This window comes from Orycteropus afer, unplaced genomic scaffold (assembly GCF_000298275.1).
Source record: "Orycteropus afer afer isolate SDZICR_OR568_19922 unplaced genomic scaffold, OryAfe1.0 scaffold00188, whole genome shotgun sequence".
NCBI classification, from domain to species: Eukaryota; Metazoa; Chordata; class Mammalia; order Tubulidentata; family Orycteropodidae; genus Orycteropus; species Orycteropus afer.
Genome location: NW_006921775.1, coordinates 6,227,913 through 6,243,476, shown reverse-complemented (window position 1 = coordinate 6,243,476; position 15,564 = coordinate 6,227,913). Strand labels below are relative to the sequence as shown.

The 15,564-nt window shown below is 37.2% G+C and overlaps 1 protein-coding gene across 1 annotated transcript in view; it reads left to right on the top strand.

Annotated features, from left to right (window-relative positions):
• The first annotated feature begins 4,072 nt into the window (after window positions 1-4,072).
• TFDP2 (transcription factor Dp-2) overlaps window positions 4,073-15,564 on the top strand; it is a 135,821-nt gene continuing 124,329 nt past the window's right edge. The window contains exon 1 of the mRNA XM_007947535.2: window positions 4,073-4,157. Coding sequence (XP_007945726.2) covers window positions 4,073-4,157 — 85 coding nt within the window. The remainder of the gene's footprint in view (window positions 4,158-15,564) is intronic.

The following is a 15,564-nucleotide window of genomic DNA, read 5'->3' as shown; positions in this document are numbered from 1 at the left end:
TGCTTCAGTTATAGTCCTCCTCAGGAAGATTAGACATTTTCCTTGAAAATGTTAGTATAGGCACAGCATCACTAATTTCCACTCCCTCATATGAATCTGGTAGGTAGGTATATTTAGCAGGCATGCCCTCCCCCCGAAAAAAAACTACTATTATGCTATCATAGTATCATTTTTGCCTGTGTAAATATTTTGGGTAATATTTGGTCAGGTTGTTAATAAACATAGCAAACTCCACTCAAAATAACTCAGCTAATAAATTTAGAGAAAAGCGTATCTTTGGTGTTTTCCAGATAATCAATAGTTGTAGTTAATGTGTTGTTTAAAATGGAATCCCTGGGTGGTGCAGGAGCTCTGGTACTGCCTTGGAAACCCAAGGAGGGGTTGCTATGAGTCAGATTTGACTCAATGGCAGTGAGTTTGTTTGGTTTGTTTTTGCAGGGGGGGTGCAAGTGGTTAACATACTTGGCTACAAACCGAGAGCTTGAGGTTCAGATCCACCCAGAGACACTGCAGAAGAAAGACTAGGCATTCTTCTCCTGAGAAATCAGCCATGGGAAATCCTGTAGAGCAAAAAAAGAAACCCTGTGGAGCACAGTTCTGTTCTGACATGACATGTGATGACATGAGTTCTAGGTAACTTGACAGGCAACTGTTTTAAATGGATTTCTATGAAAGATTACTGTTTTAAATGGATTTCTCTGAAAGATTAAGGAGAAATTGTTTGTGAGGACCTACATGAGATTCATTTTATTATGCCAGTAGGAAGTTCTATGAATTTCTCCGCACTGTGTCGTGCAGTAGCAAAGGAACACAGAGAAAGATACGTGGTCGATTGAAAGGCAGTGTGAATGAAGGATCATGAACTGAAGAAGGGGCATTGGAAAGGAAGACAATCAGTAGGAGGGAAACAGGTGGAGGGATAGAAAGCCTGAAGGCTAGATCTGTGGAGTAGACAATAGGGAGCAGGTCAGTTTACTGTCTAGCTCAGTGCCTTATACGTAATTGGTGCTCAATAAGTATTTGTTGGAGCTCTGGTAGCATAGTGGCTAAGACACTTGACTGCTAACCAGAGGGCTGGCGGTTCAAACCCACCAGCCACTCCTCGGAAGGAAGATGGGGCAGTCTGCTTCTGTAGTGCTACTGCTTCAGAAACCCAAGGAGGGGTCGCTATGAGTCGGGTTCGACTCGACGACGGCACATAACAACAACAAGTATTTGTTGAAGGAAGAAATGAATGGTGGTTAAAAAACCAGTTGCTATTGACTCATGACAATTCTGTGTATGCCAGTGTAGAACTGTGTGCTATAGGATTTTCTTTTATATATAGGCAAGTTGTTTTTGTCATTGTTGAGAATATACATAGTACAGCATATGTCAGTTCAACAATTTCTACATGTACAATTCAATAACATATTGATTACATTCTTCAAGTTTGTAACCAATCTAACCCTCCATTTCTGATTTGTTCCTCCCCTATTAACATAAACTTACTACCCCCTAAGTTTCCTGTGTAATCTTTCAAATTGCTGTTGTCAGTTTGAGCCTGTATAGATTTTAAAGGACCACAATGCTCAAGGCAGATGATCTTTTACTATTTGAGGTAAACTATTGTTTGGTTTTAAGGAGATTTCAGGGGATATTTTTGGTTTTAAGTTTAAAGATTATCTTAGCATAATAGTTTCATGGGTTCATCCAGCCTCCATGGCTCTAAAAAATCTGGATTCTGTGAACATTTGAAATTGTGTTCTGTATTTTTCCCCTTTTGCTCAAGATTCTCCTGTAGAATCTTTGATTACAAGTTCAGTGTGGTAGCCAGGCACCATCCAGTTCTTTTGGGTTTATGGCTAGGGAGGCAATTGTTCTGTGGGATTTTCTATGGCTAATTTTTTGGAATTAGATTACTAGACCTTTCTTCTGAGGTGCCTCTGGTGGACTTGAAACTCCAACTTTCTGTTTCGCAGCTGAGCATGTTAATTGTTGACACCACCCAGGGACTTGGAATGGTGATTAGAGAGAAGGAAAATTCTTTCTACAGGAACAATAGAATCCTACTTTGGCCCTACCCATTTAATGACTCTTGACCTCAGTCATTATATTTCTTCCTGATCTTGGGTTGCTGTTAGGTTTATGTTAGAACATATATCAAATGTGTGAAGATACTAGGTAGTTTATATATTTGAACTAGTAATCATTGTCCATCTCTCCAGAGGACTACTCTAATATCCAGAAGTATGATGAATGTATTTGAGAACCTGGAAATTTCCTTTGGCTTTAAGAATGTAGCAAAGTAGATGTGACCCTGTCTTCCCCCTGAATATCCTGGCCTTGGGTGACATGGGCAAGCACTTCTCATTTGACCCATGTGCCGTTATTTTCTTTCCATGGCACTGGTCAAGAATGATGTTAAGCAGCAGGATGGGGAGTTTAAAATTATTTCCCAATATGAGTATATAAATAAATGTAAACAGATGAGATTTTAATACACAAAACTGATTGGAATCTATATAATTTCCAAGTTTCTCTTTTTATTCAAAAGTACCCTCCAAATCTGACCATCCACAAAAACTAGTTTCTATAATTTTATCTGACTCCTTTAAATTTTGTAATGATCTCACACAGTGAATCTGAAAAGATACAGGATCATATAGGTTGCATTTTCAGTTTTATTTAAACTGTATGTATTTGTTGTTGTTAGGTGCTATCAAATCGATTTCGACTCATAGCGACCCCATCTAACAGAGTAGAACTGCCCATAACATTTTCTTAACTATAATCTTTGCAAAGATAGGTCACCAGGACTTCCTCCTGTAGAGCCACTGGGTAGGTTGGAACTTCCAACCTTTCATTTAGCAGCCACTTAATCATTTTTGTGCCCATGTTCCCTAATACATGTTTACAACCCTCTTTAATTTAGATTATATACACTGCATCATTGTTGGTGTATCACTGTATACATCTAAGTGTAATACATGGTACATAGTCTGATTGCAAAATAAAAGTTTAACAAAAAGCTCTATTTTGATCTATTTCATTCAATATGTATTTACTTGGGTGTCTAACAGGCCTATTTTAGACAGTTGGGGATAGGGCACTGAACAAAACTCCAAATCCCTGCCCTCCTGAAGATATTTTCAAATTGGGTGGTAACTAATCAAAGAAGGAAAGGTACTTTATTCATTTAGAAGGGTTATATGGTAGAGGGAACTGAGAGGTAAAGTAAGTCAGGGATTTTTGTTTAGCTTTTTTTCTGTGGTGTTTGCTGCTCTTTCCCTGGGACCCAAATAGAGCTTGGCTCATAGTAGGCATTCAGTAAATTGCCATAGATTGAAGTGGTTATTGTTGTGAAGTTGCATAATTGTAGATATATACTTCTGTAAATTATTTGAAAACCTATATAGTTAAAAATTCTGTGATCTTGGTTACCTGATTGTTAATGTTTGCTACCCACTTTTTGTTTCTCCTTGTGCCCACAGGATGCGGGAAAAGCTTATTAGTCTTTGGGTTACTTGATTTTACAAGGAATAGATTTGGAAAGGAACATAAGAGGTCATCTTTGGTTCTAGTTCCTGCTGAGAAAAACTGAGTAAGATGATTGTTGTTGTTGTTGTTATGTGTCGTCGAGTCGAACCCGACTCATAGCGACCCCTCCTTGGGTTTCCGATGCAGTATCACTACGGAAGTAGATTGCTCAACCTTCCTTCCGAGGAGTGGCTGTTGGGTTTGAACCGCCAGCCTTCTGGTTAGCAGTCAAGTGCCTTAGGCACTACGCTACCAGAGCTCCTTAGGTAGTAACCTGAAAATCTTAGAATTTCTGTGTGAGGAAAGTAACGGGAAAAAATAGACATAACTAAGCTGCTCTGTGTTGATATCAGAAATGGGCTGTCATTCATTTTGGCAGTGAAGCATAGCCTCCTATCTCAGGGGGCTGGGCCAGGGCTGTTCCACACCCCACACCCCCCTTCAGAAGAGGTGGACAGTTATTACAGGTTCAAAAAGCCTTGACCAACTTTTCAAGCGTTTTTTCCCATTTTTGTTTTTCTGTAACTCACGGCGCTTTTGCTCTGCTTTCAAGATGCATTCAGATCTCCTGCTTCATGACTGTTACAGAGCCAGCAAATACCATGAAATATATCATTCGAATTATTCGGCTTTCATGAGTAAGTTTAACCTTGTTTTTTAGCTAGTTAAAATTCAAGTAATCTTTAGAGAATTGTTAGCTTAGAGTTAGGCATTTCACCATTTCACCCCTTTTATTTGAAGCATATTTTAAAAAAAAAAAAAACTTTAATAAGAAAGCAATACTTTTAAGGCTCCTTAAAAGGCTGCTTTTGGTCTGTTCAGACCTCAGTTTCCAGTTTCTTTTGAGGTGTCTTTGTTATGTTAGACAGTGTTCAGATGTCTTTTTAAAGCCACTAACTAACTGAACAGTTTTCTTGAGCATCTTTTTCGTTTTACTGGGGAGTATTTAAAATGGAGCTTTTCTGAGCTCGATTGCTTATGTCTGACACAGTCTCAAGTTTCCACTGAATGGTAACAAAGACTGTAGAGTGTTGTTGGTACTGCAGTGAGAGGCATGCTTCCTTAGACCAGGTAAGAGAGATCATTTTGTTTCTTATTGCTGGGTGAGTTTTTGCAGTGTTTGCTTTATGTTCTTTAAACAGCAGCAATGCTAAATTGATAAATACCTAAGGGCAAGTTGAAATCAAGACGTCCCTGCTTGTTGCAGACAGGAAAACTACAGGACATGGGGGTTGGGGTGGGCTGGGGGGGAGGGGTAGAGTTAGCTTAGTTTATCACTCAGTTACTTATATAATATAATTAAAATGTGAAAATAATTCTGGAGCTCAGTGTTTTTCATTCAAAGAGCTAAAGAAGCAGTTGAGGAATTGAATGATTTTAAAGATACTTAATGTTACTACTTCTGAAAGCAATTCAAATGATAATCTTTACTTTCATTTCTTTCCAGTAGTTAATAAAATAAACTTTGCTCTTAACTATTACATTTTTTTCCATTTATGGAACATTTAACTTATCAGCAGCAAAATATGTTTCCTCAGGATCATTAGGAATAAACCCAACACTTGACTATATTTATTTATATTCTTAGCTTTTATAACTGTTTCATTCCTTCCTTTTCTCTAGTACATTTTTCTTAAAAGTATTTGTGCTTTGAAAATGTCAGCTGTATTCTAATGAAGCTCAGGCATTGTTTGCTCATAAAGGGACCGGTGCATTCCACTGCTTTATGGTTTATTATGAGGCACAGTGTGAGAGTGTGGGTGGCACCATTTGGTGTCTGCCTCTTGGGGCAGTGACTGCCATTATGTTAGCTTTGAGTTGGCAAAGAAAATATAGCATACAGTATTCTATATGAATCTGGATACCATGAAGAAAAAACTCTGAGCAATTCTGAGTGAGCCTGGAATGTGTGACAACTTGATTCAGTTGATCAAGTATACTTTTGAAGTCTGCATTTTAGTTACAATTAAACATCAGCCACATACATCTCTTTTTGATGTATATGGAATTTAGTCATTCTTTGAGCTTAATAAAAAGTAGTGAATCTTTCTTCACAAACTCTGAGATTCAGCAAAATTTTAAATAATAACATTTACTTTAAAAAAAAAAAAAGTTTTAAGGCACTTAGTGTGGGTAGGTTGGGGGAGTGGGAGGGCGGCCAGGCGCAGAAGGCCTTCTTTCAGTTAGGAAAGCCCTGATGAAGAAAAAAGCAACAGATGTTTCTTCTGTTACAATTGAGGTTGCTGCATTCAAAACACAGTAGCTGGAATGGGGAGGGGAGGTCATAAATCTGACTTGATCAGTGAATAAATAAAATTAGTCATTTAAAATTTATTTATATACTCAAGATTTGAAAATTAGTATTAGAGTCACATAATTTAAAATAACAAACCTTTTGGAGAGACTTTTTTTCCATCTTCAAAAATTGTGTGTCAGTAATGAAAAGGCGGGAAAATTTATTTTAGGCCATTTAATTTATGGAAAAAAATGATCATTGGATTATTTAGAGTACTCTTTAAAAAAGTTAAGGCATTATAAAATACATAGGGAATGCTCCAAGGATGTAAAAGTTTGTAAGTGCACGATAGTTACGAAGGATCAAAATGAATTTGAAATATGAAACATGAGTTGTATATATTAATAAGTCATCTTGTCTTCTATGAAGAGTGTGAAAACTTATTCCAAAAGATCTTTGAATAGGAATTGTGGCAGAAATATTTTGAGTTTAATTGAAGTGATGTGTTGCAATTTGCCTCTAAAAAGACAGTGAGTTTAGGTTGGTTGCTAACTGAAGGGATGGAAGAGCTTGGAGGCAATATGCATGTAATGAAAACAGCCAAAGTGAAAAAGAAGTTTTTGCATTTGTGGAATTCATAATAAATTATGGAAAACGCTTTTCCTTTTGTAACACAAAAGTAACACAAAAAGAAGTTCTGGGCTCTTGTGTAATGTACATTTATGCATACACTTTCTAATTTTCTGCATTTCTTCAAGTCAGCTCTTGAAAAACTGGTGAACACCAGGTTGTTCATATGAGGCATTTAGTAAATATTTGCCATACTTTACTCTGAAAATCTAGTAGTAAAAATTACATACTGCTTGAATAGCCAAAAAATTCTTTGAGGTGTATAGTTCAAAATTTATATGTAGATCAAATATTGTATTGTTTTCTCAATATTTAATGTGTTAAATATTGAAAAGATAAAAATATCCACATTCAAGGAGCTTATTAGAAATTTCTCTTGCTCTTAGGTAGAATCTTAAAAGAGCAAAACATACATAGAACAAATGGGTTCTCTACTAAAAATTCGTATCTCAATCAAAACAATGATCCTGCCTCAAAATCTCTAAATTCTGTCATTATTTGAAGCAAAGTAAGATTTTGAGGCAAGATCATCAGTTTTGCTCTTTTAAGGAATAGTTACATGTAACACATGGATTTTTTTCTCTAAGAAAGGTAAAGTAGCTTACATGGATTTAGTCAAACCACAAGTTTGACTAAAGTAAGAACTAGACAACTTTGGAAAAAAAAGTTGGTGGTCCCACATATGAAATATAACTATGACCACATCGTAGATTGTAGGTATAAAAATGTATATCACAATTATAAATGAAGATATGATAATAAGCAACTCTTATGGAAAACAGCATCAGTAGAAATGCAGAAATAGTTGAGAGTGTTAACCCTTCAAATTAAGAACAAATCAGTTGAATTATTTTAAGAGCGATTCCCACTGTCTCTGTGGCAGAAAATTACTATGGCATAACTAAGTATGTGTTCAGATTATAACAAAGAAAAGCATACTAGTTTTTATTCTACTATAGATACATATTCTCTATATATGATTAGCCAATATCTATTTTACAATAAATTTATACATATATATGAGAAACCAGACCAATTTGAGCCTAGGACCTAGAAATTGCTTGGCAGCATCAGAAACAAAACAAAACACACCTTTCCTAACGCAGCTGTCATTTAGAGATAATTCCTGAAGTCTAATAAACCCTTCTGTCAGCCATTGACTTATTTTAAAGTATATGCTGAAAGAAGACTTAAGGAGTAAAACACCCATGGTTATTGCCCTGTATATCCATCCAGTCCTTAGCACAAAACTGAGGTTCCGAAGACTCTGAGCTTCACCAGTTCATTCTTCCTGAAGTCAGAATACACAGAGAGTGACTGATTTAGATGGCCCCTGCTGTACAGAAATATTAACCACTATTTGGAAATCTTTTATCTTTGAGATGGGGTATAAAGTACGATTGCCTGGTTGCCTATATTTTCCTGAGCCTTTTACACTGTTGTTTAAGTGCAGGTGAAAGAGTGTGGGTACTGTGCCTCGATTGTATTATGACTTAACTCTATTTTTTAAGTCGATCCAGGAACTTATTTTATATTAACATTGTTGCCTCCAACCAAATTTCAAGCATCCAATTTTCAAATGAATTTTTGGATCACAACTCTTAAAACTGGAGACCATCATCAGGAAGCGTTGTTTTGGTCAGTTTGTGCGTTGGTGGTGCAGTTTGGCAACTCTCTCGGCAATTTCCCTGATAGAATAATGATGAGACCATGAACTGAGCACTTACTATGTGCCAGGTAGACAGTAGAACTTATTTATAAATATTTGTAAACTCTGTTATTGGATAATGTTTTAATACCAAGAGGTTTTGTTTACATTCTGTCTAACTTTTGAGATTTTTTGCTCCTCACAATTTGATAGGAACATAGCTTAGGTAATAGCCCTCAAGTGGACAATCTTGTTGAAATAAGAATATTGGTAATTTTATTACAATTTTGAATATGATATTTAATATGTTGTACCTGGTGTGGTACATGTCATATGGAATACCATGATTCCCTTTTTTTTTTTTTAATTTGCTAAGGAAAAGAACTGCTGTGGTGCTCTAATTCACAGGTGGTCCCTTGGTCTATCTGAGTTTGCCTCCTAAATCCTAAGCTTATTTTAAGAACCTGACTTTTCAGTTTAAATTCCTCTACCATCATTGTTACCTTTTATAAGTATTGAAAAAATATTTCACTTGACTGTAAATGTCAAATGATTTGTTTCTAAACATTGTCTGTGGAAGGTTACCATCCAAGAGGAGAAGTGAGCTTCTCCATGAGAATAATTTTCAATTAAGGGTATTTTGATGCTCATAAATTCTGATCCTTGTCCTGGCACCCCGCTGCCTTGATCTGCATAAGCCAGTCAGTGGCTGTTGGGATGAGATAAAATGTGCTGCTTTCCCCTCATTCTCTCTTACTAGGCCTACAAACGGTGTCTGTGTGCCATCTGGTGGGGGTATTGGTTATGATAGTGATGCTAAAAGCAGTTGAAAATGGGCTAGTGGAACCTGTTGTTGTTGTTGTTGTTATGTGCCGTCGAGTCGGCCCCGACTCATAGCGACCCCTCCTTGGGTTTCCGAGGCAGTATCACTACGGAAGTAGGATTGTCCAGTGTGTATTTTGATTAGAAGGCCTTCTCCTTCCCCACAACCCCGCACACCCCGAGCCAGTGCGTGATCAGTCACACTTGAGAAGAATTGCTCTGAAGGAATGGGAGAACCACAGTGTTTTGGGGCATATGGTAGGTAAACTTAGTCAATTGTTAATCAGAAGATACATTGTCCAAAAATAAAAAAATTTAATTAAGCATATTAAATTTGGAAGACAAATGAAAATATTATGAATTAAAGGATTTCCTTGACTGAGCAAGGTAGTAGAAAAAAGACATAATGACTTGTTTTAAAAAGAGAAAGAAAAAAGGCATAATGACTTGTTTTAAAAAGAGAAAGAAGCCAGTGAAAATGCAGTAGGATCAAATCTGTAGATGAGACACATGTTTTCAGATGGGTCTTTCACAAATAGGAAAGGAAAGGACCCAGAAAAGAGACCTAGTGAGAGTTGCTAAACAATTTCTAAGATCTTTTAGCTTTAAGATTTGATGAATTAAGTGAAAATTTATAAGATTCCAGATACTAGAGTTTGAATTAAGGAGTTGGCTTAAAAACATAAAGAGGCCCTGGTGAATGTCATTAATGTCACTAAATCATAGACATACGAATGTTTGACATGTTTGTTAATAATATTTCACCACAATACAAATTTTTTTAAAAAAAGAGGATTGAGAAAGAGGCAGGGTTTTAACTCTGGTAATGAGAAGAAATGGCTTCTCCAAAGAAACGGTTTTCTCCTTTTAAATTGAAGAAGCCAGGGCATATGTGATTCTGAAAAACAGAGGGAACTAGCTAACTAGCCGTTTTATGATCCATCCTCTGAGTAAAAATACATTACTTTGAATACCTTTGAACTTCTAGGGGGGACATGTAGAAAGTACCTTTGAACTTCTAGGGGGGACATGTAGAAAAGCCTGGCATATAAGATTTACTGACTATTTAGAAGGATAACATTAGGGCTGTGGAGCTGCTTCTTGTATGGCCATTTCAAGGATCTTTGGCTTGTGGAAGGATTCTGGTTAAGGGGTCAATCTGGGGGAATTCTAGAAGCCTCTGTCTGAAAACTGCAAAATCATCCATGTTTTTGCTTCCGTGGCTATAATATAGAGAAATAAGTGCTTGGAATCTTCCGCCCTAATCTGTGCACTCTGGAATGCTTGATTTCCATTCGGGAAACGAATACCGAGAGGGAGGTTCCAGAACACACGTACTTTGGAGATATGAACTTCTGTCTTCTGTTTCACAGTTGTCCCAATTACAGTGATGTTCTGATCACTGAAGTTAAAAAATTTAATGATTGTGGTGGCCTTTGGATATAATCTTACAAACACTGATGAGCATGATTGGCTGCAAATGAAACAAGACGGAATATACCAGTGGAACACAGTGCTGATAGCAGTGCACTCAATAATAACTGTGAGGTAGTAGCTCACTGTAAATAGGATAGAAACTTCTTTTGAAAGAGGAAGATATCTGAGTATGTTGAAACACGAGAATGAAGGTGGTCAGAGTAATTGCAAGGCTTATTTATTTACCATTTTCCTCAACACCATGTACCTACTTCTATCAGTGTATATTATACATATATATGCTATATTTTTCCTATCTTACAGATTTTGTATTTCCAGTTAGATATGCTGTCTTTTCAAATTAATTATGATTTATTAATCTAATATGAAGATAGTGCTAAGTTATTTTCAAATAGAGGTCATAGATAATCCCCTGAGCCGTCCATATCATTTTCCCCTAGTTCAGTTTGCTTTCAACGACATATATTGCTTTCTAGGTGGCTGGCTGAAATTAGAAATACACTCTTAAGTTTGTGGAATTTTTCTATTTGCAAAATGAATTGACCCATTCCAAAATCGACCTGTAACTTAGCCTCATTTGCACTATATTACAACTAGTCGGTAATCTTTTGTACTAATTATTAAAAAATAATTAAAAGGGTAGTACGAGAAGGAAGGGAGTACTTGACGTTCTTTCCCTGGCTATACTTATTCTCTGGAGAGAATTTTAATAATGAATTAAGTAAAACTGTGATACTGGCGCATGAATAGACAGGTCAATGGAGCTGAATAGAAAGTTAAGAAATTGACCCAAATAAGTTAGTGATAAAGTAGCATTTCCTATCAGGGTGGGAGTAGTAAGTGGATTATTCATTAATAGTTGTTGTTATATGCCATCAAGTGAGTTGGACGATTCATAGCAACCCCTCCTTGGGCTTCTGAGGCGGTATCACTAAGGAAGTAGATTGCCCAACCTTCCTTCTGAGAAGTGGCTGGTAGGTTTGAACTGCCAGCCTTCTGGTTATAAGTCAAGTGCCTTAGGCATTATGCTACCAGACCTCCCTCATTAACAGTAGACATCTTGGGGGGGGGGGAGCTTCTGCACCAAGTAAATTCCACATGGGTCAAGAATTTAAAATTTAAAATGAAGTTATTATGTGTTTCTAGATGGTTGGCAGTTTTTAGAAACATGGTAGGTATTTAATACAATCTTAATATGAAAGAACAGCTTATCTAATTTTTAAAAAGATAGCTTTTAAATAAAAGACTTTCTGCCTTACTCATAATAAATTAAAACAAAAATTAGATACTTTGTTTTAACCTAAAAATTGGCAAAAGTAATGTCTGATAACACACTGGTATGTTAGGAATGTGGAAATGGACACGTTCATACATTTGTGAAGGGAAGATAAATTGATCCAATCAATGTATGTAATGTGTTTTTATAGGCATCTCAGTGCTATTTATAGTACTATAAAGACTCCATTACTGAAAACTGAAACCAAACTCACTGCCATTGAATCAGTTCCAATTCATAGTGATCCCCATTGGGTTTCCAAAGCTGTAAATGTTTATGACAGCAGACTGGCTCATCTTTCTTCCACAGAGTAGCTGGTGGGTTCAAACCACTGACCTTTTGTTTAGCAGACAGCTGCCTTACCCACTACGTCACCAACACTGCTTCGGCATTATTAAGAGACTCAGTAAATAAACTAATAGAGCTGTAAAAGGTAGTTTTATGTAGCTAAGAAAATAAGATTTTTGAGGTGATATGATGGAATGAAAGTGTTTTGCATGTGAAAAGGACATGAAACGTGCAAAGGCCTGGAGTGAGAAAACAAAAGAGGAAGAACATGTTTAGCATTTCTCAAGCTGAAAGAACTGAAGAAAAAAATTAGAATTCGAACCTCAAGTTGCAATATTGAACAATTCTATGTACAACATATTGAATGATTCAGGAAGCATCCAAAGAAGATGGAGGGAATACACAGAGTCCCTGTACCAAAAAGAATTAATTGGTCAGTGTTCAGCAATTTCAGGAGGAAGTATATGATCATGAACTGATTCTAGAGAAAGAATTCCAAGCTATACTGAAGCCATTGGTGAAAAATGAGGCTCCAGGAATTGACAGAATATCCACTGAGATGTTTCAACAAACAGATGCCATGCTGCAGGTGTTCACTCATTTATGCCAAGAAATTTGGAAGATGGCTATCTGGCTAACTGACTGTAAGAGATTGGTATTTGTGCCCATGCCAAAGAAAGGTGATCCAATAGAATGTAGAAATTAACAAACAATATCATTAATAACACATGCAAGTAAAATCTTGCTGAAGATAAGTCTAAAATGGTTGCAGCAGTATATTGACAGGGAATGTCCAGAAATGCAAGCTAGATTCAGAAGAGAAGGATGTAGAAAAAGGGAGATCATTATTGATGTCAGACGGATCTTTGCTGGAAGGAAAGAATACTTGAAATATGTTTACCTGTGTTTTGTTGAGTATGTGAAGGCATTCAACTGTGCAGATCATAACAAATTATGGATAACATTATGAAGAATGGGAATTCCAGAACACTTAATTGTACTCATGTAGAACCTGTACATAGAACAAGAGACAGTCATGTGGACAGAACAAGGTGATACTGTGTGATTTAAAATCAGGAAAGGTTTGCACCAGAGCTATATCCTTTCATTATACTTATTTGACCAGTATGCTGAGCAAATAATCCAAGACACTGGACTATATGTAGAAGAACGTGGCATCAGGATTGGTGGAAGACTCATTAACATCGTACAGTATGCAGGTGACACAACTTTGCTTGTTGAAAGCTAAGAGGGCTTGAAGCACTTACTGATGAAGATTAAAGGCTATACTCTTCAGTATGGATTGCATCTCAACATAAAGAAAACAAAAATCCTCACATCTGGACCAGTGAATAACCTTCTGATAAACTGAGAAGAGGTTGAAGTTGTCAAGGATTTACTTGGGTCCATAATCAATGTCCATAGAAGCAGCAGTTAAGAAATCAAACCATGTATTGCACTAGGCAAATGTGCTGCAAAAGATCTCCTTAAAGTGTTCAAAATCAAAGATGTCACCTTGAGGACATCTGACCCAAGCCATAGTATTTTCAGTCACCTCATATGCAAGTGAAAGCTGAACAATGAACAAAGAAGAACGGATGCCTTTGAATTATGGTGTTGGTGAAGAATATTGAATATACCATAGATTGCTAGAAGAACAAACAAATCTGTCGTGGAAGGAGTATAGCCAGAATGCTCTTTCAAGCAAAGACAACACTCTGTCATGCATACTTTGGACATGTTATCAGGTGGATCCAGTTCCTGGAGTAGGACATCAAGCTTGGTAAAGTAGAGGATTGGAGAAAAAGATGAAGACTCTCAAAGGGGTAGATTGACATAGTAATTGCAACAATGGGCTCACACAAAGCAATGACTGTGAGGATGGTACATTACCGGTTGATGTTTCATTCAGTTATACATAAGGTTGCTATGAATTGGAACTGACTTAATGGCACCTAACAACAACAAGAAGGTAGGAATGAAGTGTTTTTAAAGGGTTATGAGGAATCTTTGATGCAATGTCGACTGATTATAGAGATTTGAAGGAGGTAGGAGAGTAGAAGGTAAAGATATCTGGGGAGGAAATGTTACAGAGAAAACTCTAAGCATTTGTCATGACATAGAAGTTTGCTTTCCATGGTTTGAGAAATACCAGAGGCCTGTGTGACCAGTTGATCGAAGTAAAGGGAGCTTGATAGGTGATGGGTCAAACAGGAGGGCTGCAGGCAATACAAGGCTGTGGAGACCATCATAAGGACTTGTGCTGACTGAAATGCTAAGCTGTTCAGAAGGTTTTGAAGAATATTGATAATCCACAAAAGAAGGTCAATCTGGCTGCTGTGTGAAGAGACCAGTGCTGTGAAACACTATGTAATTTGACATTTCTTGGTACATTACATTAAAAAGGTAAAAGAAACAGCTGAAATTTTAGTGATTATTGTTAGTTGCTGTCAAATCAACTCTGACTCATGGCAGCCTTAGGTACTACAGAAAAAAAAAATTTGCCCTGTCCTGTACCATCTTCAGTTTTTAAGGTTAAATTACTTAAATAGATTTAAAATTCAGTCCTCCATCACACTGACTCTCCATGTGAAGTATTTGATGGCTACAGGTGTCTGGAGATTTCTGTTACTGATCTGCGCAGGAACAGACTTGCAGGCAGAAGGATGGGGCATAACACAGACGCAGGGAAATGAGTCAGGAGGCCATTGCAGTCATTCAAGCAAGAGCAGTGAGGTGAGTGAGAAATGCTATTCAAAATAAATTTAAAGACAGAACCAGCAGGATTTATTAGTGGATTGTACATAGGATACAAGAGAAGAGAGTTAGCAGAGATCTAAGGTTTTTGATCGGAACAGTTGAAAAGAATGGAGTTCAAGAGAGATATGGGAGAAGAAGGTTTTGTGTGGGGCTCAGAAGTTAGATTTTGGACATGTAAGTCTGAAATACCTAAATACCTATTAAACATCAAAATGAGATAAGACAGTTCAATATATAAATCTACAGTTCTGGAGAGAGCTTTAATCTGGAGAAATATACACAGGAGCCATGAAACTTAGATCATCTAGTAAGGAAGGATAGACAGAGAAGAGATGGCGCATCAAGCTAAGGGGTCCCTGAATGTTTAGGGAAGAGGAACCAGGAAGTGAGCCTGAGAAGAAGCAGCCAATGGGATAGGAGGAGAACCTGAGAGAGTGGTGGCTTGGATGCCAACTGAAGGTCAAATGTGGCTGGTAGGTTAACTTGAAAGCTGAAGTTTGACCATTGGATTTAGCGATATAGAGCTGATCTTGACAGGAGCTATTTCAGTGGAGTTGTGGGAGAAATAGTGGGAGTGGGTTCAAGAGAAACTAAGAGGAGAGGCAGTAGAGATAGCACATGTGAACAGCTTCCATAAGGAGTTTGCTTAAAGGGCAAAAGGAATGAGTTGGTAGCTGGAGGGCTGCAAGTGATCAAGAAAAGTTGTTTTTGTTTGTTTTTTGCTTTTAAGAAAGAATAGATAAATGATGCATGTTTATGTGCTGGTAGGAATGATCTAGCAGAGTGGGAAAGATTATGATGATGCAGGAGACAAAAGGGACAGTTGTTGTTGTTGTTATGTGCCCTCAAGTCGGACCTGACTCATAGCGACCCCTCCTTGGGTTTCTGAGGCAGTATCACTACGGAAGTAGATTGCCCCATCTTCCTTCCGAGGAGTGGCTGGTGGGT